Source organism: Athene cunicularia (assembly GCF_003259725.1).
Source record: "Athene cunicularia isolate RWA chromosome 1 unlocalized genomic scaffold, athCun1 chr1_part2, whole genome shotgun sequence".
Taxonomy (NCBI): Eukaryota; Metazoa; Chordata; class Aves; order Strigiformes; family Strigidae; genus Athene; species Athene cunicularia.
The window spans coordinates 21,356,720-21,381,757 of record NW_020799092.1 but is presented as its reverse complement, the minus strand read 5'-3'; the positions used below and the strand labels follow the sequence as shown (position 1 = coordinate 21,381,757).

The 25,038-nt window shown below is 45.2% G+C and overlaps 1 protein-coding gene across 6 annotated transcripts; it reads right to left on the bottom strand.

The window, feature by feature from the left end:
• Positions 1-901: 901 nt before the first annotated feature.
• Positions 902-25,031, bottom strand: TCAF2 (TRPM8 channel associated factor 2). Of its 6 annotated transcripts, none has more exons than XM_026863751.1 (11): positions 24,324-25,031; positions 18,966-19,041; positions 17,714-17,764; positions 16,225-16,882; positions 14,834-15,467; positions 11,544-12,514; positions 9,448-9,542; positions 8,236-8,449; positions 7,167-7,406; positions 5,051-5,388; positions 3,100-3,408 (listed from the first exon to the last, which is right to left on the bottom strand). In XM_026863751.1, the coding sequence occupies exons 5-11, from the start codon at positions 15,448-15,450 to the stop codon at positions 3,130-3,132; spliced, it is 2,754 nt and encodes a 917-aa protein (XP_026719552.1). In that variant the 5' UTR covers positions 15,451-15,467; positions 16,225-16,882; positions 17,714-17,764; positions 18,966-19,041; positions 24,324-25,031; the 3' UTR covers positions 3,100-3,129. The 6 variants fall into 6 exon arrangements, with proteins under 6 accessions (XP_026719544.1, XP_026719552.1, XP_026719563.1 ...); XM_026863762.1 differs by having other exon boundaries at positions 14,834-15,463; XM_026863770.1 differs by having other exon boundaries at positions 16,225-16,346.
• Between the last annotated feature and the right edge of the window lie 7 nt (positions 25,032-25,038).

Genomic DNA, 25,038 nt, shown 5'->3' with positions numbered 1-25,038 from the left:
ACTGCAAAAATGAAGCCCGGTAAGTCTATATGTAATTTGAAAACCCCACCAGTGAACCCATTCAGTCTTTATCACAGCACAAAAATCTGTTTCTGGCTTTATTTTTGCTAAGGTGAACGTGGCCTCCTAATTTATTTCACTTTTTTCCACTTTAGCTCCTGCTCAGGTCGCTCTTGGGTGTGTGCTAGGATTTTCCCAGACTGCATGCTGAATTGTTCTGTGACTGCTGCTTGAACTACATTTTCACAGAAATTAAGTGTTTCACGTGTTATTTTGCAGGCTGTCTCTGTGATAACATTTTCTTGTCTTATTACTACAATCTCAGTTTGGTCTTTCTGCTTTGACAGACTACTCCAGCATGCACCATAACTAGTGGGTAGGCAATTGCAGAATTCAGTCCTGCAGTGTGCCAATCTTTTCTATGATCATTTTTTTTTATTTTATGGAGGAGAACAGACATCATTCTGAGAATGACATTAATTTGAGTTAGTCCAATTTTGAAGTGGTTTACTACATATGCCTAAATATTTCAGGCTGCATTTAGAACTGGTGTAAACTATAGCTTCTCCATTGGAATCCCTATGGTTGGATCAGTCCATCCTAGCTCAGAATCCAACCCCATCTTTTTCTTTTGATTGTTTTTCTTAAAAATCCATTTTGTTGTGCCATTCATGAAAAAAATAACTGATCCTGTCATACTTAAGTTACAGATCTGATAATATTTTGAGCATTTTTTTTAATGGACATGAACCTAACTTTTATTTATAAACTCATTAGGGCTGAAATCCATTCCTGTAGGTAGGGTCAGGTCTAAACCTTTATACCATGTAAATTTTCTTCCGAATCCCCAAACCAGGACTAAACTTGTACAGAAACACTGTCTAAGCTATGATTAGCCTCTGCATTTATTTATTGGAAGAACAACTCATACTAGTAGTGAATAAGAATGGAAAGAAAGTTTGAAAGACAAAGCAAAATATCGGGCCAATGAATCACAGGGAAATCAGAACCACATCCAAGTCAGAACAAAAATGAAGGGTGACTGTAACAAATCTTTGGGTCATTCTATTTAGGCTTTTTTTACTAGGCAGAGAGATATGAAAGTAGGACCACATACACAACCTGCAAGTCCACAATGATTGCTTTATTTATTGCTGATACACAAGGAATGGGTTGGGACTGGTATGCTATTAGGCTAAGCATTAACATGCTTGCCAGCCCCCATAATAGCCAAGCAGTTATGAATGAGGTAGGAGAAACATTAGCTTCTGTTGCTCCTTGGAAAAGGCTGGTCCTCTGTCTTGATGAACTGTTGTCTTCCTTTTCTCTGCTCCCTCACGCTGTCATGTCAGTGCCTGTTTTTTAACCTTTGATGAGTCCATGAGTTAAACCATTATTGCCTACAATCAAGTCACCTCTTTGCTACTCTCCCATCTTGCATAGCATGTATCTTGCTGTCAGGCTGTGGTAAAAGTGACATCTACAACTTATAATTGACTTATTGACATAAAGCTGGACATTGGGTCACACAGTCATACAAGACAGGAAGAAATCTACAGCATTTCAGTATCAGCTATGTATTACATAAGCTGTATATAAGCATTATAAGGTCACTTCCATAATAGTAGGTGTGGAAGTTCTGAATACTTAAAGTGATTAAAAACTAGGGATTTCAGGGTAACCAAAACTATAGTGAAAGATATGTTACTGAGATTATAACTGAAGAATACAACATTGTGGAGGCTACTATTTGCTTCAAAGATCCATATTCTATTGGTGGTGTCCTTGAAACCGCTTCAGTGACCGCTCCACCCTGAAAAGTTCTACTTCATCAGAGAAAGGTTCTGCAGGAACTAAATCTAATCAGCATTACATTCCTTCTGAGGTGAAGAACCCAGAACAAAGCTCATTCATTATTTAACTCTTCAGAAGATGGCTTAGATGGTTGCTGATCTGCACACAAGTTTCTGTGGAATTTCTGCTGGGGTTGACCTACACTGACAGCAAGAATCTAAAGAATTCAGTGTAAATCTAAGCACCCAGTGAGCTATCATGCAGCACACAATGAGGAAAAGATAGGCCATAGCTAGTATGCGAATCAAGGTTTAGATATTTTTTCTTCATGGTCTATAGGATCTCATTGGGTCCTGCTCCCAGCTGGGTAAAGAAGACAGTTCCCCAGACAGCTCTTTCTTGATGGGCCATCCCCAGGCTGTAAAAAATGGAGCCAAGTTCTTATTCACCTGCTGAGAAAACTTCTGTGCCCACAAGTTCATCTTAGAAGGGTTGTCTTTTGGGATGGTGGACATCTTCTGGTAGTCAGAGAAAAGGTGGATGAAGGGGTCCCAACCAAATCCTTCCTGCAACTGATAAAGAATATAGTGTAAGAACAATTAAGTTCTCATTGGCATTATTTCTGTATCACAAGCAATAGGAAACTCCATAGGTTTCTGCAGTGTCTTTTAAGAATGAATGTAAATTTAGATGAAGGCATCCAGGCTTTGGAGCATAACTTACAGCACTAGAGTATAGGAAAATACACATTTTCCATTACACTGGCCTCCCAAAACAGAGATGAAAGATGCATTGGGAACTGCCAGAAATGTCAGCAACCTACTACAAGCTGCTGCTTTGGGCAGAGGAAAGCTTCTTGTGCAGTATAAAAGCTTCAGAGAGGACACTGACAGAAAACGTGGAAAGAAGGAGCACAGGAGAACAAGGAATAATAAGAAAACAGGAAAGAGAGATTGTGAGCATGGCATGCTTTGGCTAGGAATAAGAACAAAAGGGAATCAGATAGAATAACTGCTGTTGCATGAGTAATGAGCTTAAAGAGGGATGGGAAACCTAAGCTGTTGCTCAAGATGGGGTTAATATGAGGAGCTGACTTGTAACAAGCATGATAGGATGCAGAATGTCTACTCAGTGTCCATAGCTCTTTACCAAGCCATGACCTACATCTCGCTTTCTGATACTAAACAGATTGACATTAATTGCATTCCACAAATCCTCCATCATGCTGGAACAGCTAAGCAGGAGACAGCACTTCTACATCAGACAGAACAAACAGGCAGATTATCTACCTTTAATATTCCCCCACTGATATGGGAACTCCTGGTGCAGAGACTGCTATGGACTAGGCAGTATCTTTTTGTGAGAGGGTTGGAGAGCCACGAGGAGGCTGAGTGGAAGGTGGGAGGTGAAGGTCTGGTTTTGTGCCAGGTCAAAAGCATTAAGCCAACATATACTGGAGGAGGCTCCACACCATGTTAGGTTGTGTCTGAACTGCAGAATGCAGAAGCACCTCCTCGACCCCGAGTTCAAGTATCCATCCCAGACACTTCCCAACTCCTTGTCACAACATGTCCACAGTGAAAACTGTCTGTTCTCTCCCCTGCCACAAGTTTCCTATAGGAAGAAAACACAGGTACTTGTGTGGGTGAACTGTGGCACATCCTGGATAACTGGATGAACCAGCACCCTGGAGCATGCTGCAAGTGCTTCTTTGTCCTGGTCTAGACAGAACCTTGGGGTCTCTGGCTTTACTCCAAGGCAAGCAGTGAGGAGGTGGAGACAGAACTGTCTAGACAGGAGTTTTGTCGTTCTATTTAAATCTGTAAATCTCTTGAGCTAATTAACTGATTTTCTAATGGTTTTATACTCTTTTTTTTGCAAGAACTGTGATACGGCTATTAGTGACTACCCTGGAGAGGTAAATGGGTATCCAGGCTGGACTCTGAGAGATGGTATGCTCCATCAGGACATCGTGCTGCCACGGAAGTGTAAGAACCAGACAGGAATTGGACCTAAAAGGCCTGAAGAAGGCTGAAGACTTCCTGGATTGAAGGAATATGAAAAGTGTCTAAATGGCAGCCAAATGTGGGTCTCAAAGGAATGTGGAGAACGTTCCATAGGAGAAAAATACCCACTATACTGTAATAGTGAGAGTATATAGACAGAATTTTAATTGTTTTTTCATGTCACATTTATCCCAGCAGTTCTGTCTGTAGCCAGACAGGAGATGGATGGTCCCAGCCTATAGGGTGTGGGTGAGGCACTGGGGCAGAGGCCAAACTGGTAAGGTAGTGTGGGAGAATTTCCCTTTTTGAAACTGTTCCACTCTGTATAACTATTTTGATATTTGTTGCACCAGTGAAAACAGGTTGATTCTTCAGCTTGATGATACAGGCACTTCCCTAGGATGTGGAAAAATCAGGATCAACACTTCCCCAATAAATATTTTCTTGTTCATGTAAGATGTGAGAGCTCACAAACAAGTGGGTTGAGGGATACTCACCTCACAAGTCAGTACTTAAGCCATCATAATGGACATTTACCTTACAGTCCCCAGTTAAAACTAGGTTGAGTGCTCTCTCCCTTAGACTATTAGTTGCTATGAGGATTAAGGGAAAGGGGGAAAGGAAAAATCTCTCTCGCATGCTTCCCAAGAGAATGTACTTTAATCTAGGACAGGGTTCATGATTTAGAATCTCGGCCACAGTGAGAGATCCAGTTACATGTGCAGGAGGATAAGCTGAACCCATTCCCTTGCCACCTGATGGACTACATTGGCTCCACTCAGTGCATTAGCTGACACAAACACCCCGCTCTGTTGTGTTTCGTAAAGAGGAGCTGAGCCATACAATTCGTAAGTTCTGGTTCTTCCAGACACTTTACAATGCCAAGGTTGGGGGTTTTTTGCCAACTAGCCCAATGTCTCACAGGAAATCTGCAGCAGATTAAAGAGCTGTGCCCAAGTTTGAGCACCCTTTTCCCATGCTGTGTTTAACAAGAAGCAGTTCCTGTTTTTCTCCTAGGGAGAAAGACATTGCACTAAGCTCTCTCCCCAAGATGATAAACCCAAGTCTGAGAAAGGAAGGTTTTCAGGAGACATCATCAGGATTATATGCTCTGTCTGTATACCTCTCAGGTGCCTTCTCAACCCAAGATGAACCCAGATTGTAAGCAAGCACTCACAAGGCATGACAGCTACTGTCACCAGCTGCAGACATCCTTCTGCACTAAGAATATAGCAGCTTTTCCCAGTTACCTGCAGGTATGTCTCCAGAGCAGTCCACACCTCCCAGTCCTTTAGCTGAGCGCCTTTCTTCAGATATTCTCTTATCCTTTCCTCCCGACACTGTGACCTAAGTGCCTCATGGGCTTTATGCCTGGGAATCCCCAGCACCTTCTCATGAACATAGACAGACCAGAGGTTGCAGGTGGCCTCTGTGGTATGAGGGGGAAACTCCCATGCTCGCTGCTGTTGATTGTGTCCCAGCTCATGAACAGGACCCCAAAGACCAGTAGTTTGCATGTGCTTCACGTCTAACATCTCCTTCACGGAATCGAGGTGGCCCATGATGGGGTAGCCAGCATGCATCCAGCCTGCAGGAAAGACAGGTACCAACACGTCATAAGTGCTCACTCATGTGCCTCTTAGAAATGTGACTGTATTTTTTTTTTTCTCCATTTCTCTAGTACCTTTCCTCCATCTCACAAACCACATTGTTATTGCCATGAATGACAAATATTTCCCTTTGTGAGATAAGGAAATACTACAAGTTTCATTTTAATAAATAGTCAAATAAACAGTGTAAAGATAGTACTGAACAAGCACAGTTTTGCCTGCTTTCCTTTTTATACATAAGCATACAGTGATGGTTGGATTGAGGTTGAGATTTTAGGATGAGGTAAAAAGCTTGACCATTACCCAGAATACACCTGAACTCTCATAAACTGAGCACAGCAATAATGTGATTCAGAACTCTGGTAGAGCTTGAGTCTTCCTATGTAGTGTGGATACTCAGGTCTGCACTCCAGCACTCAACGCTATGGATGAGACACAATGGAAGTCACAGTTTGTCATGCCTAAGGGCTGCAAAGCTTGTCATGCTTAGCTATTCTATAAACAACTTCCCAGCACCATGCTAGGCAAGAATTTTGTACTGCAAGAGCTTTTACTTATGTATCCTTGGTGTCTTCAACCCTAATTTGTCCTTCTTCTTGAAGATTCCCAAAACTTCATGCAAGAGTCACATCCCTGAATTCGAACACCTGTTGTAGCATGAGATAAGCAGCCCTTTACGCTCGCTACGTAGGCAGCCTACACAACTGGCTTTGAACACTAAGGTTGTAGACTACCCAAATTGGAGAACATGAATGGCAACCCCCTTCCTGCAGGAACTATTTTAGGGTCTTGAGCTCTCTCTTTTTTAATAAGAGGGATGCATGCATTTAGCAGTCACTGGCACCCAGAAAGTTCTGGTCCAGAAATGCGAGTGAAACTATTTAGTCCACCCAAAACAGAAGGGAATTTTATGTCTGCAGACTATGATCTTTTTAACTGGCATTTGCTCAGGATAGCAGAACCTAACACTCCCAAGATGTGCAACAATTTTTTTCCATGTGACTTAGCAAAGGTTTAGGACATCCGGGTTCATGCCAAGCCCTTGTCTCATTGTGGGATGATGAATTTAACCAGTCTATTTTGAAAAACAACTGAACAAAACTTGCATTAATTGTATATAAGTTCCACATTTACAATATAATTTGACTCTAGATCAAATGCACTCAGTTCAAAACTAGAAAAGCTGAGGTGGAAGAGCATCCACTGCAAAACTACACACTTATGAGCCTTGGCAGTGATACTGGTTCTACTGCTCTATTGCCATCACCTCGGGCACACATCTAAGTTTTGCCCACAATAATCTCTGTGAAGCTCATCTCCAGCAGTGAGGCACACACAGGTTTAACAATTGTCACTGAATGCATGAGAACAGTCCTGTGGCTGAGGCAGAGAAAAATAGAAATCAGGTCACTGTCTCCCAGCTGTACTGACTCTGCAGTGCATTCAGAAGGGAGAGTGAGAGCCAAAGCCACTGCAGTCAGCAGCTCTGCCTCTTAACACACTCAGGCAGAAGAACAGCTGAGTGAGACAACACCAGTTTTGAGAGCAGGGAGGCATCTGGAAGGGTCAATATATTTTTTTAAGCCCTGCCTTACCGTGTTTCCATCCTGCACAGTTATGCAAGGGTCATAGTCATTTAACACCTTACATATGTTTCCAGCCTGGTTTTAGCAAAATAATCTTGAAGAAACAGGCATTGCTGCTAGAGGTCACTTGTCTTTTAGCCCTTGAGAAGGCCATATGGCAAAGTACCTACCACATGAGATCTGGACATCTGTTACAATCCTCTCCGGCCTTGGGAACTTTGTTGGTATGGCTGCCAGTTTGCTTATTGCCACCATGATCTCATTCCACAGAGTAAGCAGAGGCTGTGGGTTCTCCATATGGCGGATGCTGTCAGACGGCACCGTCAGGATGAGATTCTCAACAGCCAGTTCTGCCCAGGGAGCAGGGTAGTGCCGGATACAGGCCTTCCACTGGCTTTCACAGGTCTCCCCTACATCAACAGCAGAAAACTGGTTAAGCACAGCTCTGACTTTTGAACACACTCACGGAGGACAAGCTGGGGAAAGAGACCACAGTCATGGAATTCTCTTGCAAAACAGTATGTGGTAGTTGTGTGACTGGGAGTGGTGGCCGTTAACTAGTTAATCCTCATCCTGTACTTGGGAAGTCTCCTCAGGCTCTTTAACGGATGGAAAACAGACAGAAAAGGACTAGCATATACCAGAGTAGCAGCATAGCAAGAACAGATCCCTGTTTTCCATCTGAGAACAAGAAGCATCGGTTTTCTCCAGCACCTCTTGATGATCTTATTTCTTCTCCTCCAGCAGAGATTTGCTGTTTCATATAACAACCCTGGTTTTGTTCAGTTTGACAGAAGAGCAAGAAGAAATTGCATACAGGAAGAGAAGAGGAACTGACAAAGATGGGAAATTCAGCAGTGATTTACTGTAGGGGCTGGAGATGGCCATAGGGGGGCACAGTAAAGCAGGCAGAGTGCAAGGCTTTGTCAGCTTGTGTCCCTCGAACACAACGGTTTCCATCAGAAATGACAACTCCAACCTCCAAGAGACGTTGGTTTGGACAAACCTTGCCCATTTTGTGACAGCTCCTTCACCTACCTCCTGCCACGTAGCAGGCAGAGAGTGACCTACCCAGAATCCATGAGGACAACAAAGCAAGGAAACTAAACCTGGGTATTCCTAAACCCAGCCATTTCTAAGATGTTCCTAAGCACAGGATCATCTTTTCTTTCAGTCGCAGGGATAGCAGCATCTGTAAGCAGCACTAAGGAGAAAGGCACCAAAGGTAAACAGACTTGCCAAGCTTGAAGAAAGGAGCTCTGACTGCCCCCTCTACCGTGATGGGCACTTTTCCCAGGACGCTCCTTGCTGGTACTACGATGTAAACGAGGCCACCCCAGAGGCAGGAAATAGACTGTTTCTGGCAGGCAATCTCACAGGTGCGTATTACTACTGGGGCCCGCTTCAGCTCTGTGGCGTGAGAGAGGTCATCCGTGTGACACCCAATCTGCACCTGCCAAACAGAAGGATAAGAACAGCTGGTCAGAGGGCTCCAAGTGTGACCTGGCAGACCAACCACAGCACCCTGAGCCATCTGCTGCAGTACTGTCCCTGCAGGGCACGCATGCAGAAGCAGCCTTCTGACTCCAGCCTAGTTCAAGTTTTCAGTTTGTGGTGACCAGAAGCAGTAAATACAGTGAAAAGAAGCTGGTGAAGTTCAGTGCTATTCCCTGTCTCAGTGTCTTACAGCCATACTCCCAATATTACTGGGTCAACTACATCCTTCATCAGCACTTCAGGGTACCACAGTGACTTTTTTCACTGCACTGTATTTGCATTGATCGTTCCTTGACCCTTCACCAGCATCAAAGTCACATCCTGTTACATGTGAGCTGGAGAGATGTGATCACTCCTGACTTCTTTTATTGTGCCTCTTCCTTGGTCCTTGTACAGTAAACAAGACAGCATGTGGCTGCAGGATGAGACAGAAACACCTGAGTTAACTTTGCATTTCAGTTGCAGGGAGCTCACTGCAAAAATTATCCAAGCAGGTAACCATTTACCTGCTTCATACTTTGCAGAGAATAGGATCCCAAGTAACTGCTTTATATCTGATCTGGAGACATCTACATGAGCAATAGTGATAGGACTGTGAAAGTACCTAATGAGAGATCTAGAGACACAAAACTAAGTTTGGTGCATAGAAGGTCCCAAGTTTTTAATCTGAAAATCACCTTGGTCAGTTCTCTTTGCACAATAACAAAACAAATATAGCTGCCTTCAGGCAGCAGGCACACTCAGTTATCCCACCAACACACAGAAATAAGAGGAATGTAACAGAACAGAGAAACAAGGTGAAAAATGACAATGCATTGAAAGTGCCACAGGGTGGCAGCAGTAGGAAAGGACTGAAAAGGCAGCAAAACAAGTACGGAGAAAACCCTTCTCCGTGCTATTTTTGAGTGCTCACCTGACAAATAATAAACAGAAGCCGAATTAGAGACAGTTTACCTTCAGACCAGCACCGACCACCAGGCAAGGGAATGTTATAACTGCTGTGTGCCCTTCAGGAAGGTAGAGTCCTGTACTTCTCCAGGCTGTCTCACCTAAAAGGCAAGAAAACACAGTCCTAATCATAATCAGTCGAGCACTTCTTTGGCCTGACACAGATTCCGGAGATTTCAAGCTGCAAAAGAAGAATCTTCCATCATGTTCTTTTCCCTTGCTCTAACACTCCCAGAACTGTCTCATATTTCTTCCAACCTGTCAGAAGTACAGTTTTAAAGCAGTAGGGTAGAGCAGGGTGAACAAGATCATCACACCATTAGCAAGCAATCCCACCCAAATTTGAACTTCTGGAGATGCCAAGCTTAAATGTGTTTACTAGTATCTTTTAAAAATAAGAAGAAAAAAAAGAAACCAAAACCCCCAACACCTCCTCCACTCAGATCCTCTTAACTCTAACGCCTTCATAAGAGGTGCATACTCCAGCAGTATTAAACACAGTTGAAGATGTAATAGTTATAAAACATTTCCTAAATAACAGACTGACAGTGACAGCGCATTTTTCCCTACTGACTGGTCCAGCCCAAGCTGAGGCCCACAGAATTCCCATTTCTAGCTGACTGAAGTTATGATAAAGCCTAAAAGCACAGTCTAGATGTAGATGTAGACAGCTAGATGGAACTGTAAGATGGGTACCACACCACTATACTTCAGCACGTTTCTAGACAGTTTTCCCATGGAAACAGAAGTCTCCTCTGCCCAGATCTCTAAACACTTGTGATACCCAGTGCAAAACTGACCCATCTCCACTGTACTGATCAGGCAAAATCCACTCTGCCATAAAGTTTACTCAAGCATATTTCAATACAAAGAGCAAAAGTCCTAAAAATAGATGAACCGTCATAAAGCATCCCAACTTACAACCTCTCCTGTCCTCCAAGAAAGCAGGGTCAGTTTTGTCAAGCAAAACCTAATCCAAGGAAAAATGCTAACTAGACCATATCAATGTTTCACCAATTCACCTCAGTTTTGCTGAACATGCACCAAAGGCAGTTTAGAACTGGTGTTCAGGATTTGCTAGCATTTCTTTCTTTTTTGTTTATGTGAAATGACACAAATTCTGAATGTTTCCAGTCAAACAAAATACTGTGTTTGATACGATGCATTCAGTTCAGCCAGCCCTAACAATTTTCCTCTTTTGTCCTGGCTCATTAGTGTTAAAAGCAGAGAGCAGTTATTCCACAACTTTTCCGTCTGCATACCCCCTGCACTCAGACATCACCGCTCCAGAACAGAACAGCCTCCTTTATCTCAACAGAAGACTTTGGAAACAACTCCTCTCAATCATATTCTAATAACAACAACAACAACAACAACAAAATCAAGATTAATCTGTCCAGGGGATAACATCTTACTAGCATAATTTAACCTGGAGTTTAAACATATCAGCTGTGAGCAGGAATCGCAGCAAAGTTGTATAGATACAAGGCCTAAGTTTAGACAAATCATTCTGGGTGTAATTACCAAGTACCTTGGCTTCAGTGGTGGTGTCAGCCCAGTAAGTTCCCACCATGCTTCTAGACTCTTGTTTTCACCCCCAAAACCAGACCTTACTCCATGAACTGTGCTGACACAAGTGGTTGACACTGAAGCTGAAATTATCTAGATAAAATATAACCCTTTTGTTCCTAACTCCTACCTCTTAGTAGGATGGTCCCATAGGCAGTTGTATCAGCACAACTATGGCAACAACAACCTGCAGTGTAGAGCCCAGGGTTTTTCAAGGAAGCTTTCTTGCCAAAGCCATTGTGCTGTGCAGGTATCTTGAGGCACCTCTGTTAGGTGGTGCTTCCCCAAGCATCTGTGTGCCAACAGCAAGTAAGCAGGATTGTTGTGGGGTGTTTCAGTGGGCTGAAATCAGGGCTGGCCACAAAAGGAGCCTGTCTGTCACTACACAGAGGTGAGCCTCCATGCAAGCCCACAGTGAAATTGCACATCTGCGCCCACCTTCAGACATACACAGACACATGCACACTGAGGCCAGGTGCCCCAGGGATCCCAGCACCAGGATGCCTCAAGAGGAAGGGAGACAGACTCCTCACCTGGGTTTGTGCCATCAATTTCCACAGTGACAGGGAGAGCACAGACCCCAGCAGCAGATTTCTGCACTAGGACTGCACTGTCTGTCATGGTGAGGGACAGCTCGGTCGCCATGCAGAGGAGGACTGCCTCTTTGGAGTTGCTCTTGACAGGGCAGTGACCGCTGACGTGTGGGATCCCACTTCTCTGAAGCACTTTGGCCAGGATGCGGTGGAGCGAGGCGTATGCAGGGCAGTCGTGGGCTGGGATGTGCAGAAAAGCAGCACAGTCTTGTGCTAGCCTTTGCAGCCAGTCCTTCAAGGGGGCTTTGAGCTCCTCATGCTTCTCTACATGCCTGTTGAAGAGAGCGAGCGCCTTGCGGAAGTGGTAGTGCTCCCCAGATCCCACGGGCGGATGCTTAGCTGCCTGGATGCTCTGCCCCAGAATGCTCACCCCAAAGCGGTTCAGGATTTTATTGCCGGGATATTTTGCCACAGCAGCTTTGCCATGGTTCTGGGAAGACCAGTACCAGGCCTGTCCTCCAATCAGTAAGCCACCTCCCTCTGCCACGAAAGCGTGAACCTTCTCTGCCTCTCTGTCGCTGTAAGAAGAGCAGCAGTACACACTGAGGTCGCCCGTTAGCTGGGACACCTGCGACTTCACCTCTTCCTGAGAGAGGAGGCTACACAATTTCTTCAGGCTGGCATCCACACCCACCAGCCCCTTCCTCCCAGCATCCAGCCAGCAGACAGCATTGAGCAGGAATCTGGCCAGCTTTGGGGAGAACAGCTGGCCCTCGTGGGTTACCACCACAACACGTCCCTGGCCGTAGCGTGCTGCAGCTAAGAGGCAGCGATGCGAGCTGTCCAGGCAGAGCGGGAAGGAGAGCACACCGTGCACCAGCAAGATGGAGGGTACGCCCCCTGTCACCAAATCCAGCTCCGACACACCACGCAGGAGAAACTCAGCATCAAGGCTGAGGTTAGCCTGGTGCCTGCAGAACCAAGAGAGGTTCAGGTTAGCTCCCACTCCAGAATCCTTTGCACAGAAGGTCACCTTGCCCATCCCTGCTTCTTCTTCCTCCCTCATTCTAGTACATCATGTTGTCAGCTCTTAAATTAAAAAAAAAAATAAAAATCCATCAATACCTAATTCTTCTCTTTTTAAAGCCTCAGCTTTTGCAGCCAAGAAAATCTGTTAAGAATCTCAGCACTCATTTAAATGGAGAGAAAAAAGAGATCAGAAGGAAGTTTCTAGACTTCTGACTTTAAAAAGATGCTTGAAAATCTAAATACACTGCAGAAACTCAAAAATCATAAGATCTTTCAAATTTTTTTAAGCTGCAGATGATGTGGGAATTAGCACATCTCCTATAAGAGAAATTTTTTCCGTTTACCCCACCCTAGTCATTATCAGCTAGGCAAGCCCAGAAGGTGTCTCTGTATCTTCTCCCAGCCTCTGTCACTGCTGAGAACTGAAGAAATGGTAGCTAGGCCAGATAGGCAGGCAGACACACAGCTAGACCAATAATGAGTAACTGGAAGTTGAATCAGAGCCCTAACACAGTTATTAGCATTACCACTAGTCAGTCTCCACAGTATAATGAGATTATACTGTGCAAAGCTCTCTTATCTCAGCTATTTCCGTATAACTCCTGTATGTCACTGTGGAGTAAGACATATTGAATTACTCTCATTTGCTTTGTCTACACTTTCTCCTGGTTCTGCCAAACACAGTTTTCCCCCAACACCTGGAAAGAATCTGTTGTTAGGTGGCCACTGCAGCCAACTCAGTAAGAATAAATGAAGCTGCCCTTCTGCACACCCATAGGACAGGAATTAAATCTGCAGCTCTCCTTTGATTATTATTTTACTGAAACCCTTTGTCAGACAGAGTATGTTCTCAGGCATATGGCATAGCACCTGCCTCAGACTGCAGTCTGATTTCTCTGTGGGTTAAGCAAAGGCCAGCAGGAAGGCCCAGATGCACAAAGCTGTTGTGTAGCACAGAAATAACGTATCTAAATTTCTCTGTGGCTCTGGATCCAATCAAAACCACCACAAAAGCACCCTAAACAAGGTGTAATTCACCCTTAGTGACCAGTTAAAATCTTGTTAATTGCCATGTAATTTTTCTCTGCTGAATTCTCCATTCCTCTCCCTCTTCCATGCACTGTGCATGAGGCAGCGGGAACATACCTGTGCGATGCAGGTGGGAATGAGAATCGGTCAGCAAATTTTATTAAGTAACTTCATTTGTTAGCTGTGTCCTAAACACTTCACTGAATTCAACAGCAGAGATTTCTACTATGTTTATTGGGAAACAAACTGAGCATCCAGAAAGTATCAAATGCAATTATTTGTTTGAAAATGCTAGAAATATAGTATTATCTACCCACAGGTAAAAGACTGTGAAGGAAAGACTTGCAGGGAATTTTATTGTAATTGTCACAGCTTTCACTGCAGTGAAATGAAGGTGCCACACGGAGGAAATGCAGCAGCACTCCTGCTTCTCAGAAAACCCGCTGCACCTTGTGTAACTCAGCAGAAAGTGGTGCAAGGCACAGCCTGGCGCACCCACTGCCAAGGGGAGGTGGAGGAAGATGGCAGAGCAACACCTAGGATTTTGCTGCCTGGTCAGCTGCGTGATATGAGTTACAATAGCCCCGAGTTTTCCTGAAGCCCTGCTGCTTCAGGACCAGGCTGGAATCCCTAACAAACTGGGAGCAGGGAGATTTCCTACCCACAGCCTGTGGGCACAGAAGCTGAGAAGGGAGGTGGCACCTGCCTCTCCTCAGCTCTCGCCAGCCCCAGGGTTTCATTTGCAGAAGGTGAATTTCTTCAAGTAACAGGCCAAACAGGTTTAGCAGCTGCGAGCCAGAGCCTGGCCCAGAGGGCTGGCCTGGTGCTCCATCTCTAGCCTGGTTTTGAACTGTGGGAAAGTTGCCCTGCATGTACACACGTGTGGGGAGAGGGAGAGGAGATCCTCCTCCTGTTCCGTGTTGCTGTGTGTTGCACTCAGGCACACTTGGTCAGGCAAACTGCTCTAAAAGATGGCTCCCCCCATTTCCTTCCCCTTGAATGAATTCCCCGGGCTTGGCTCAGCTGCCCTGGAAGCAAAGACAGCATTCTTTCTGACTGCAAACAGCATTAAGGTGCCCCTTAAATTGGAAGACAACAGTTGCATCCCATCCTGGCTATTAAAGAACCAGCATTCACCATCGTCCTTATCTTTCCCCTCAAGAATCTTCTGTAAAAACCTCACCTACATAACCTCATCAGTTGTTTAAATAGAGAGCAATTCAAATACTCACGGGACAATTAATGGGATCTTGGGAATTTTCTTGGCAACTTTGAAGATGCCCTTCTCCACAGCGTTTCCTGTGAAGTACACACCAGCCACGCTGGTCACCTGGTTCCCAGGGAATTCAAACAGCACCTTCTCCTTGCCATGTTGACTAGCCCAGTACCAGGCCTGGCCTCCAATAAGCAGCCCTCCACCTTGCTTTACAAAGTCAACCAGGTCTTTTGCCTTCGTGCTGCCATAGGCATCCATACAGTACACTCCCAGGGAGGGGCTGAGCTCTGCCCCAGCCTGCACTTTGGCACCAGCCATAAGCAGCAGCTGGGAGAGGGAATCCAGGTGAGGATGGACCCCAACCAGCGCCTCGGGGGAAGGCTTAAGCCATTCCACAGCATTTCTGAGGAACTGGGAAAACTTGGAGTCTTTCAAAATTCCCTCATGGGAAGCAACCACAATCCGGCCCTTCCCATAATGTGAAACAGCAATCAGAACCTGCTTCTCAGAGCTCACAAGCACAGGGTAGGCATCTTCTCCAACAAGCAGCAGCTCACAAGGAACAAAACTGCCAGTGAAGTCCCATGGCCCAACACCATCCACTAACAGCTCATAGGTGGCAGAGGGTTTCATCTTCAGGTCACTCCTATCTGGTGGAGAGAAAAGCAACATTCATTACAGTATGGCTCAGCAATAAAGAACAGTTGTAACAACCCTGTGGAGTCATTTCTTTGTTGTCTAGTAGGAACTCCAAACAAACAGGAATCATTCAATGGAAACTTGTGGCTTTGTTATCACACTATTTACCATTTAAACAGAAGTGACAAGTATATCATGATGATGGAGAAAAAGAAAGTCACCATTTCAACAAATTCTGCTATGCATCATGGTGGAGAACAGGGAAATAAAGGCATTCACTTTCCCATTAACAATTTATTTGGAGAGGGAGGGTGCCGGAGGCTACTAGGAACTTGCCTGGTAGAGGTGATTTACATGGAAATAGCCAGAAAATAAAATGACCTTATCAACACAATACACAGTACAATTCAAGCATGCAGTTCACATTTTAGTTCCTAACTGAATACGTACAGAGCTACACACAGTTGCTGCAAGATGGTATTCCCAAGTTGTACTTTTCTACCTCTCTTTAGGCACTATAAGCTCTTGTTCAGTATTAGGAGGTGCTGTGAGGGGGAGGAGATTCAGCAGAAATGATGGAGACAACCAGCTCCCCTGGAATAACTGTCAAAGTCATGCATTACCTAGGAGAGAAGGTCTGGGCACAGGAGATTCATGCCCTAGTTTCCTGACACAAACTGCCTCATGATCTGAAGGAAATAATTTCCCTTTTCTGCAGCTCTGTTTCACCTGTTTTCCCGTCTACGAAGTAAGGAGAGTGGTACTGACCTTGATTGCCAAGCTCTTTGAGGTCTGTGAGTGACACGTGCTCTATTTAGGCTCCCTCAGTTTGAAAGTTTGGCTTAGCTCGTCACCAAAAATTATCTTCTGCTGAGGTGGAGCAGCTGCAACTGTGCAAACAGGAAGGTTTTGAGGTAGAGAGTATGACCCAGTCCCACCCAGTTCCTGTCGTTCAGGATTCACAAGGCTGACTTGGAGCACAACGCCTACAGCAAGGGAAGGAGCTGGGGCAGGCCTGGCCCTTTCCTTGGTAGCACCCCGTGCCAACACTGGAGCAGCGTTCTCTGGTCTTCACACACATTTCATATTTGGCTACTCTGAAAGCAAATCTTCAGCATGCAAACACAGGAAAATGGAGAAATCCTGGAGAAGCAGCATTGTTGATTTGGGTTTGTCACAAGCCCCAGGGTGCTCAGAAACAGCAACCTGATCGACAGCATCATTCCCACTGCTTATCCTCTAGACATGCCTGGAAGCTCCTGTTTTTCACTCAAACTCTCATGAGACTCCACTGCTGGTTTTTGTATGATTTATGAGTCAAAGCTGCTGATTAACACAGAATAAGAAGTACATTTCCCAGTAATTTACCACTTCTTTGCTGGCTTTGTCTGACTTCTGGCTTTGTTTCCCCAGGTTTGAGAAAGTCCTACATTTAAAAGCAAATATGAGGTCTGAGTGGTTTAGATTGTTTTACCAGGAATCGTGCAACAAAGTAGTAAAACAACTTTGGAAAATACTGAAGTTTTTTTCTGGTGGCTTTCGAAGATTTGGTACCAATGTACCTACACACTGACCATGGTGTAGGGGAGAGAAAAATCAGATGGATAGTTTCAGCAACTCATATTCTACCTGAGGACTACCCTACAGGACTAGGTTTGAAGTAAATTCAGTAAAAAATGACCCTTATTTCTTAGCCTGCACCCTTCTTCTGATCACAGGATTTGAAACTAACATCCTCTGGACCTATAAAAGGATGGCTGCTCCCTGGCATTTATCCAGAACAAGGTATGGCTGTCTTGGGAAGGATTTTAACTCTCTCTTAACTGAATGCAATTATCACCATATAACAGAATTTCCAATTTCTATGTAATCACAATTTCTCCATTTCCATTGTATTAACCATTTCAGCATGGAGAGAAGGAAGGAAGAGTACTCCCTAGACCCAGAGCAGACACAACTACAGGCAAACTCTTCTTTCTGGAGAAGGCACAGGAGGGACAAAGAACACTCATGTCTAACAAGAACTGCATGAACTGCAGAGCTGTATGTTGTGTGGGCATACACAGAGGGAAGGGGGAGATCTTGGTTCCTAGCTGCTTCCCTTCTTAACATGGCAGTGCAAATTCTCCATGACAGTGTCTTGAACGAGTCAAAGACTCTTGATTGCTTGTCTTTCCTCCTGCCCCTTCCACCTCTCACCTCCAGACAGTTCCCACTCCCCACAGAGCCGAGATATTGTGTAGGTATTGGAACATACATTTATAAATTCTGTCAGATGATGAATTCTCTCCAAGCCTTTCTTCTGGATCTGGAAAAGGGACAAAAATGCAATGGGAATGTATAGGGGCTTCATTAAATTTCACTTAAGATTCCATCCACAAGCCATCACACCCAGACAAAAGGGATGTGGTGCAAAGGAAAGAATACCCCTTGGTCTACTCAGGAAGAATACTTCTGGGAGACAGAGGACCTGGGGGGGCTCTAAGGGTGAATAGGGGAACAGACTTTGTGTGTCAAGCGCTGTCACTTTGGGGTGAGTCTTTAGGGTCCCTGTAAAGCCTGTGAGGATCTCCATGAGTAAAAAGTATGGGATTGTGCAATATCTGAGAGGAACGGGATAAAAGGCACAGGAAAGCCACTGGGGTGGATCACAGGCAGCCTAAGTGAGTGATACATACACAATTTCTAGGGATTCAGCTGCTCTTCCTAAATGGGGGTGATTTTGGGGGTTGCCAGCCTCTCCTCTCTTCCAGATTTACAGTCTAGCTGTCTGCACAGTAACCAAGCACCAAGTATGCTGCAAAGTCTGTAGGCAGTAAAGTCTGTAGGCAGGCTCTTGCTTCTTAACATATTTACCAACAAACTGAGCAAGCAGAGGAATGCTGACATTCAGCATTTTCTGAAGAGACAAAAGTACTTATATTCACTATGTCTGTCATTAACAAGGTTTTAAACTGAAAGAGGGTAGATTTAGATTGGATGCAAGGAAGAAATTTTTTTATGATGAGAGTGGTGAGACACTGTAATGGGTTACCCAGAGAAGCTGTGGATGCCCCATCAGTGGAAGTGTTCAAAGTCAGGTTGAACAGGGCTTTGAGCATCCTGACCTAGTGAAAGATGTCCCAGCAGGGCAGAAGGTTTCAGCTAGATGGTCACTGAAAGTCCCTCCCAACCCAAACCATTCTGTGATTTTGTGATTCTATGACTTGTGTGCTGCATAGAACAGATGCAAATTTAATATACACTAAAACTGCAAGTGTACTTCAAAATTCTATGGCATATTCTTTTAAAGAAAGGCAGTGTCTACACTGCAAGAGTAAGCGGGATCTAGAACTGGCTTAAGCATAAAAGCGAGAGCCTGTGCTGCTGTTAGGGCAATAATGTGCTCAAGCTCTGCACCGCTGGAGGATCAGGAACTTGGCTTTAGCCAGCGTGTGCTCACATACATACAACATCCAGAGTAACTGTGAGTCTGAACCACCTGAGAATGGGGTCAAATTTGTACTAACCTGAAGATGGAGACGACAACTCTCAGTACTGAACAGCTCGGGTATGTTCTGCATGCCTCTCCACCCTTTTCAACACCTGTGAAAGCACAAGCACCATGAAGCCACCGGTGGGGCAAGCCAAAGAATGTAAAGATCAAAAAATGTGCAAGAAGGGTGGCAATATAAATCAATAAATTCAGGTGCAATGGATTGCATGCAAAAGAGAATACAACATTTAAACTTGGACAACAACCTTTCTTAAAGAACTGCTCAAAACTATGGTAAAAGAAGGTACCTAGTGGAGATAATAGAATCAAATATCTCAAGTTGGAAGGGACCCATGAGGATCATCAAGCCCAACTCCCTGCTCCTCACAGGACTACCTAAACTAAACCATATGACTAAGAGTGGCATGCAGACGCTGCTTGAACTGTGACAGGCTTGGTGGTGTGAGCACTTCCCTGAGGAGCCTGTTCCAGTGACCTACCACCCTCCCAGTGAAGAACCTTTTCCCAGTGTCCAAGCTGAACTTCCCCTGACACAGCTGGAGAAGCGGGATGGAGAAGTGGGAGGCAGCCAAGCAAGAAAGATTGAGTGGGAAAGACAATGTTAGAAAAAAAGGCATCAAAAGTGAAACAAAAGTAACAAAAGTCAAAGAAAGCAAGCTAAATACATCAGAGGGAAAAGAGCCAAAGAAGAAGTTGTAAGTTAATGACAACTTTAAAATTAGGTCAAGAGAGCAACTACCCAAAGAAGTTACTGTATTTTTTTTTACACTTACAGTGTTTAGAGTTATTAGAAAACAGATTGAAAACAAATAAAACCATCAAAAAGAAGTTCTAGTAAAAGCGCAGCAGAATCAATCAGGCAATTACCATCTGCAATTACTGTTATTGGTGTTAATTTCATATGACACTTTACAGCAGTAGATTACAAAACACTACAATTACCAAACCTCGCAAAATGCTGCTGTGTTTTAAGGAAAAAAAACCCCAGGAATTGTCCATCCTTTCTGGTGGTGTTAACATGCACACATTAGGGTACACCCAGTGGCTAACAGGATGCAAAGAAATAGAAAATCTGAATGTCTAAACATGCATTTGTCCAGCAGTCTTAGTTGCTTTTAAAGATAAGGCAAGGAAAGAACAAAATGAAAGCAACTGATAACATCTGTCTGGGTATTTTAAAATAATTTTGCATTTGGAAAGGTAATTAACTTCTTAATTAAAATTAATTTTACTAACTTCCTGTGAACTGAAAGCAGGCTGATGGGCTATGATCAGTACAGACAGGGATACACTGAATCAGAAGAGATATCTATAATAAAGTGCTGTTTAGTCTTTTTAAAAATTTACATCTGTGATCTAAAAAGGACAGCACATAGCACACAATGAAATTACCAAATAAGAGAAACTAATGTGCAGCAGCACAGAGGAAATCATAACCTTACCAGAAAATAATTTTTTTAAAAAAAAGAGAACTTGCCTAAATGCAAGTTATACAGCCTGTAGTTTTAGAAAAGTGTTGACATCTGTTGGTGAAAAGGAGCAGAGCAGCTCAGAAACCTCCAGCACTGCAGATACAGGGCCCTTTTCCAGTCCACAGGCTGGAGGGTTGACTCTCATTGGCATGCCTGCTATAGAACAGCTCAGATCATTTCCCTTTCAATGCTGCTAGGTTCTAAAGCAGGGGATAAGTGTAACACCACTGTTTTCATTTGAAAAGGAACAGAGAAGAGGCCTAATGCTCTTTGCATGTGGGCCACGCCAATCTACTATAGTCTGCAGTGATGTGGTAAAGGATAAGGAAAAATAACAACTTTATCCTTTCTGAACTAAAAAGACAGAACAAGCCTTGTTTTGCTGGGTACTACAGGGGAGCAAGGGAGGGCAGGGGTAGTGGGACAGCACCCTGAGGCTGAAAATGAACAACAGGCAGATATAACTCAGGTGGTGGGCAGCAACTGACACCTTTAACAGCCTATCGCAGACATATCACACAAACTAACAACCCAGGGTTAGACTGATGAAGGTTTGTGCCCTACTGTGGACTTCAAGGGTAGCAGTGCCTACTGCAGGAAAAAAAAAAAAAAAAAAAGTGCAATTCGCATAAACTGAACATTGCTTCCTCCTCATCGTGCACCATTATACTTTATAATGCAACAAGCAGAAGTATTACAAGCAATCCCTGATCTCTTAAATCATGTTCTTTTCTGACTCAGTGTGACAGAGGACCATCTGGGATTTCTTTCAGATTCTGAGACTAACCAAGCAATCACTCAGAAGATATGTATGCCAGAACCCCCTCAACTTACTTTTTTCTTCATTACTGCAGATAGATAGATACCATCAACCAATGTTTTAAGGCCTTACTTCAAATAACATGGGTGTGCAAATTCCCACTCTCGCCCGTGTCCTCTGAGCTATCCCTCTAGTATTAGGTTCCCCAGGAATGTCCACACCATGCTTGAGACACCCTGGGTCGAACTGTCTTCCCTGGCAGTTGGCAATCAGGGCTGTCCCTGCCAATGGCTGGGCTGTCGGTCCGCCTGCCAGCTGGCAGTGAGTCCGAGCTGACACAGAGTGTGTGGCTTCTGTCTTTATCCCTTTCTTACGCCCCCTGCTTAGCCCTTTCAAGCCAACCAAGGCTGAACCCAGTGCTCACGATGAGCTTGGGCTCAGTTCACATTCTGATCACAAATAAACACTCAGGGTTGTTCCCTTTTTGGTTATTCGGTTTGCTGTTATCTCATTGTCATCTCTGAGCTTGTACAGACCTGCATTCCTCACTCCTTATTCCCCGTTCATGTGAGTCTGCAGTCCCAGCCCAACCCACGCAACTGGGCAAGTAAACCCCTAAACCCCCACGCTCCAGGCAGTCACAGCAGTCGCTTGTGCGGTGACATACCCAGGAAGCTGACCCTTTGACAGCACCTTCCTTTTCGCTGGGCTAGGCCACCCCGAATCTCACCCTTGCCTGTGCAGAACCTATCAATAAAGCTACAGCTGAGCTGTGTTGCCCTACGCCATCTTTCATGTTTTATGTCCAAGCCTTATTATCTCTAGCAAGTCTGTATGTAAACCTATTCATAAATCTAGCACACTGCAAACCAGTTTCATGTCCTGGGAGGCTGTTCCAGACTCTTGCTGCAATTAGTTGTTTTTCAGGACATTTTACCGGCCAGGCTATTCTCTGCTATTTCAGGCAAACATCTCACTTCTCTTTCACTCTGCCTGAAAGCTACTGCCAAAATTTTCATTTTCACCTCTCCCAAGCATACTCATCAACTTCTGAAATCTTTCCTTTGTATTCTCCCCACCTTGCTCAGTTACTGATTTTGATTTCAAAATTGTCTCTACCACGTATCTTCTGAAAACAGGCCTGACGTGACATTAAGGCTCCTTTCCAGTGCTGTGGTACTATAAACATGACTTGAGAGGCTTAAAAATGAGGCTTAAAAGACAAGGGAGACTCTTCTGACCTGCCTTCCACCCATACATACCCTTGCAGAAGCATTACAGCATTGACATCACCTGAAACACTTTTTTCTAGTATCTCTGCCCCCTTTTCCATAAAGCCCTCCACATACAGTCCACTCTTAACTTTTGTCTGTTGCACTCTAAGTAAGGCCCTTGAACAATATCTAAGCAGTCTCTGAAAAGTTACTAAGGGACATAGCCTGTAGTAGTGGGTTTAAATGAATTACATAAGTTTTCACTGCTATGCTGAAAACGAGGAAATGGCTGAACATATATGTGATATGTAACACCTGTAAGAGATCTCCACTGTAAGATCTCCTTTCTTTTTTATTATTTATCACTTTCCTAAACTTGGTTCTAGCACATTTGGCAGCTGTAGCTAATTTGGCACTGTTTCCACATACTACAGTTTTCAAATGCTGGATTATTAAGTGTACAGCATACAGCTGAAAAAGTACTAGTCCCAAACAGCAACTTCATTGCCAAACATAGGGCAGATGACCAGCCTAGGTGAAAAGAGAGGTCAGACCTGATGAATTGGAAGTGCAGGCAACTTGTGTGTTAGTGCTGACTGGAGAATGTAAATTCAGTACCATACAGACTCATTAGGCAGGGGACAGATGAAATAGTATCTCCCATGTTTTTGCTGTGCATCCCCTGACAAGACCTGCTGGACCAGAACCAGCTTAGATGCTTCTGTGTTCCTCGGTGTACCAGGGTTTAGCGTTTGTACCTCCTACAGATTTAATCTGCAACCAAATAACTCGTCCATGTTAAATTGCAAACTGACAACAGGTAGAAACTTCTAGACCAAATGCATTGAGAAATCAAAAGAGTTTCTCTCCTGCTCCATCTTCCCCCTACTTTAGGTACACTAAAGAGTATGCTTGGGGTAGAAAAGCATACTCTTTTCCAGGAGAAACCTGTAGATTTCACTCATCTGCTGGAAGAACTACAGGTTCTTTATTTAGGCTCTTTTGCTACCCCCTTCCTCTGGCATCGGCAGAGCCAACTTAAGGCTGCTGGAGTCATTGTGCACTGTGCACAGATGCAGCTTTATACTGGCACAGAACAACTCCAGGTTGCATGCAGGAGCCAGCACAGGTGCAACATGCATACTCACAGAGCAATCTCACTGTAGCCAAGCCTCCTGCAGCCGTTCCAGGGATCCCTGCATTGCACAGGCCCATGCCCTGAGACAGCAATGCAGTTCGGAAAAGCAACTCCAAAACACCAACCACCAGCCTGTGAGCTGCTCTCCTTCCAGCTTCAGTGACCAGTTTTGCTACCGAAGGATCAAACATCATGCTGAAGATGCAAAAGCAGAAGGTGCACAACAAGCAGGTATCTGTCCTTCCCTCAGCTGCTCCTGGGGTGCACGCTATGTTGCGGCGGCCATGCAGTCCCAGCTCTTTTTCGGAGCCAATGGTGTGGAGGAGCAAGTGTAGCAGGCAGGAGGGACTGCTGAGTGTCAGCCTGCCCGCCCAGTGCCCAGGAACTACTGGGAAAGCAGAGGAGAGGAAAGGAAAGTTCAAGAAGGGCTGGGAAGGTGCTGCAGGAAGATGACACCTGACACACAGTGCATGCAAAGCCAGGGAGCTTTTGGCCAGGGAGCTGGTGTTAATGGATTGCACTGGAAGGCTGGATGCGTTTTAATGCTTCTGCTTTAGTTATTAATGCCCAAAATGATGGAGAAGATCCTGGTCTTCTTTTACATCACCGACAGTTGCCAGTGATTTGGCCCAAAGCAGCATACAGCCTGTGAGGATGGACAGATGCAGAGTAAGGTCAGAGGCAGATCACTTACAACTAATGCTCTTCATATTCAGAGTATTCATCTCCTATTTATGATCCCCAGATATTCCAGCAGCAGGTTGAGGCACAAAACGGTGCTACTTACCCCGACGGTTATGGATGGGCAAGCCACAGAGCTTACGCTCTGTGCCCTGGGCATGTCTTCCCCTTTCCTGGTCCAGGGTAATGAACCGTTTTCAAGCCCAGGGTTTCTAACGGGATCTGCAGCCCGGTAAGCCACGGGATGCCCGAGCTCCTTGGGCCGCACGCTCGCTGTCAGCACGATGCTTCCCTGCCTGTTCCTACCGCCTTCCCTGTGACAACTGCCCAGCGCAGCGCGGGCAAGAAGAAAACAAGCCCACACATCTGCAAAGGACGGCTAGTACTGAGGTGGCAGGAGGGTTACTTTTACTCTAAACGCAGCTTTGAGTAAAACTGTCCCCGGGCAGGGCAGGGCAGGGCGCGGCGGCTCCTCCTCGCTGCCGGGCCGGGCCCCCCTGCACCGCCTGCGAGAGGTGGGCGCACCTGCCCCTCTTCTCGGGAATAAACTCTCCCTCCTCCTCTTGCTCCCCCCGCGTATCGCTGCCAGGCGGTTCTGCCTCTCCCTGCCCGGGCACCGCCGCCCTCTCCGCCCCCAGGGGCGACGCGCACTTTCACCCCGGCCCCTGGCACTGCCGGGCGCTTTGCGGCAGCCCGGCCGCCTCTAGAAACTTCTCGGCCGGTCCCTCCCTCTCCGCTCCCCTCCCCTCCGCTCCCTCCTCCCCGCCGAGCGGGGCCGGCGCTGCAGCGAAGGCAGGAGGTGCGCGGTGCCCGCCCCCGCT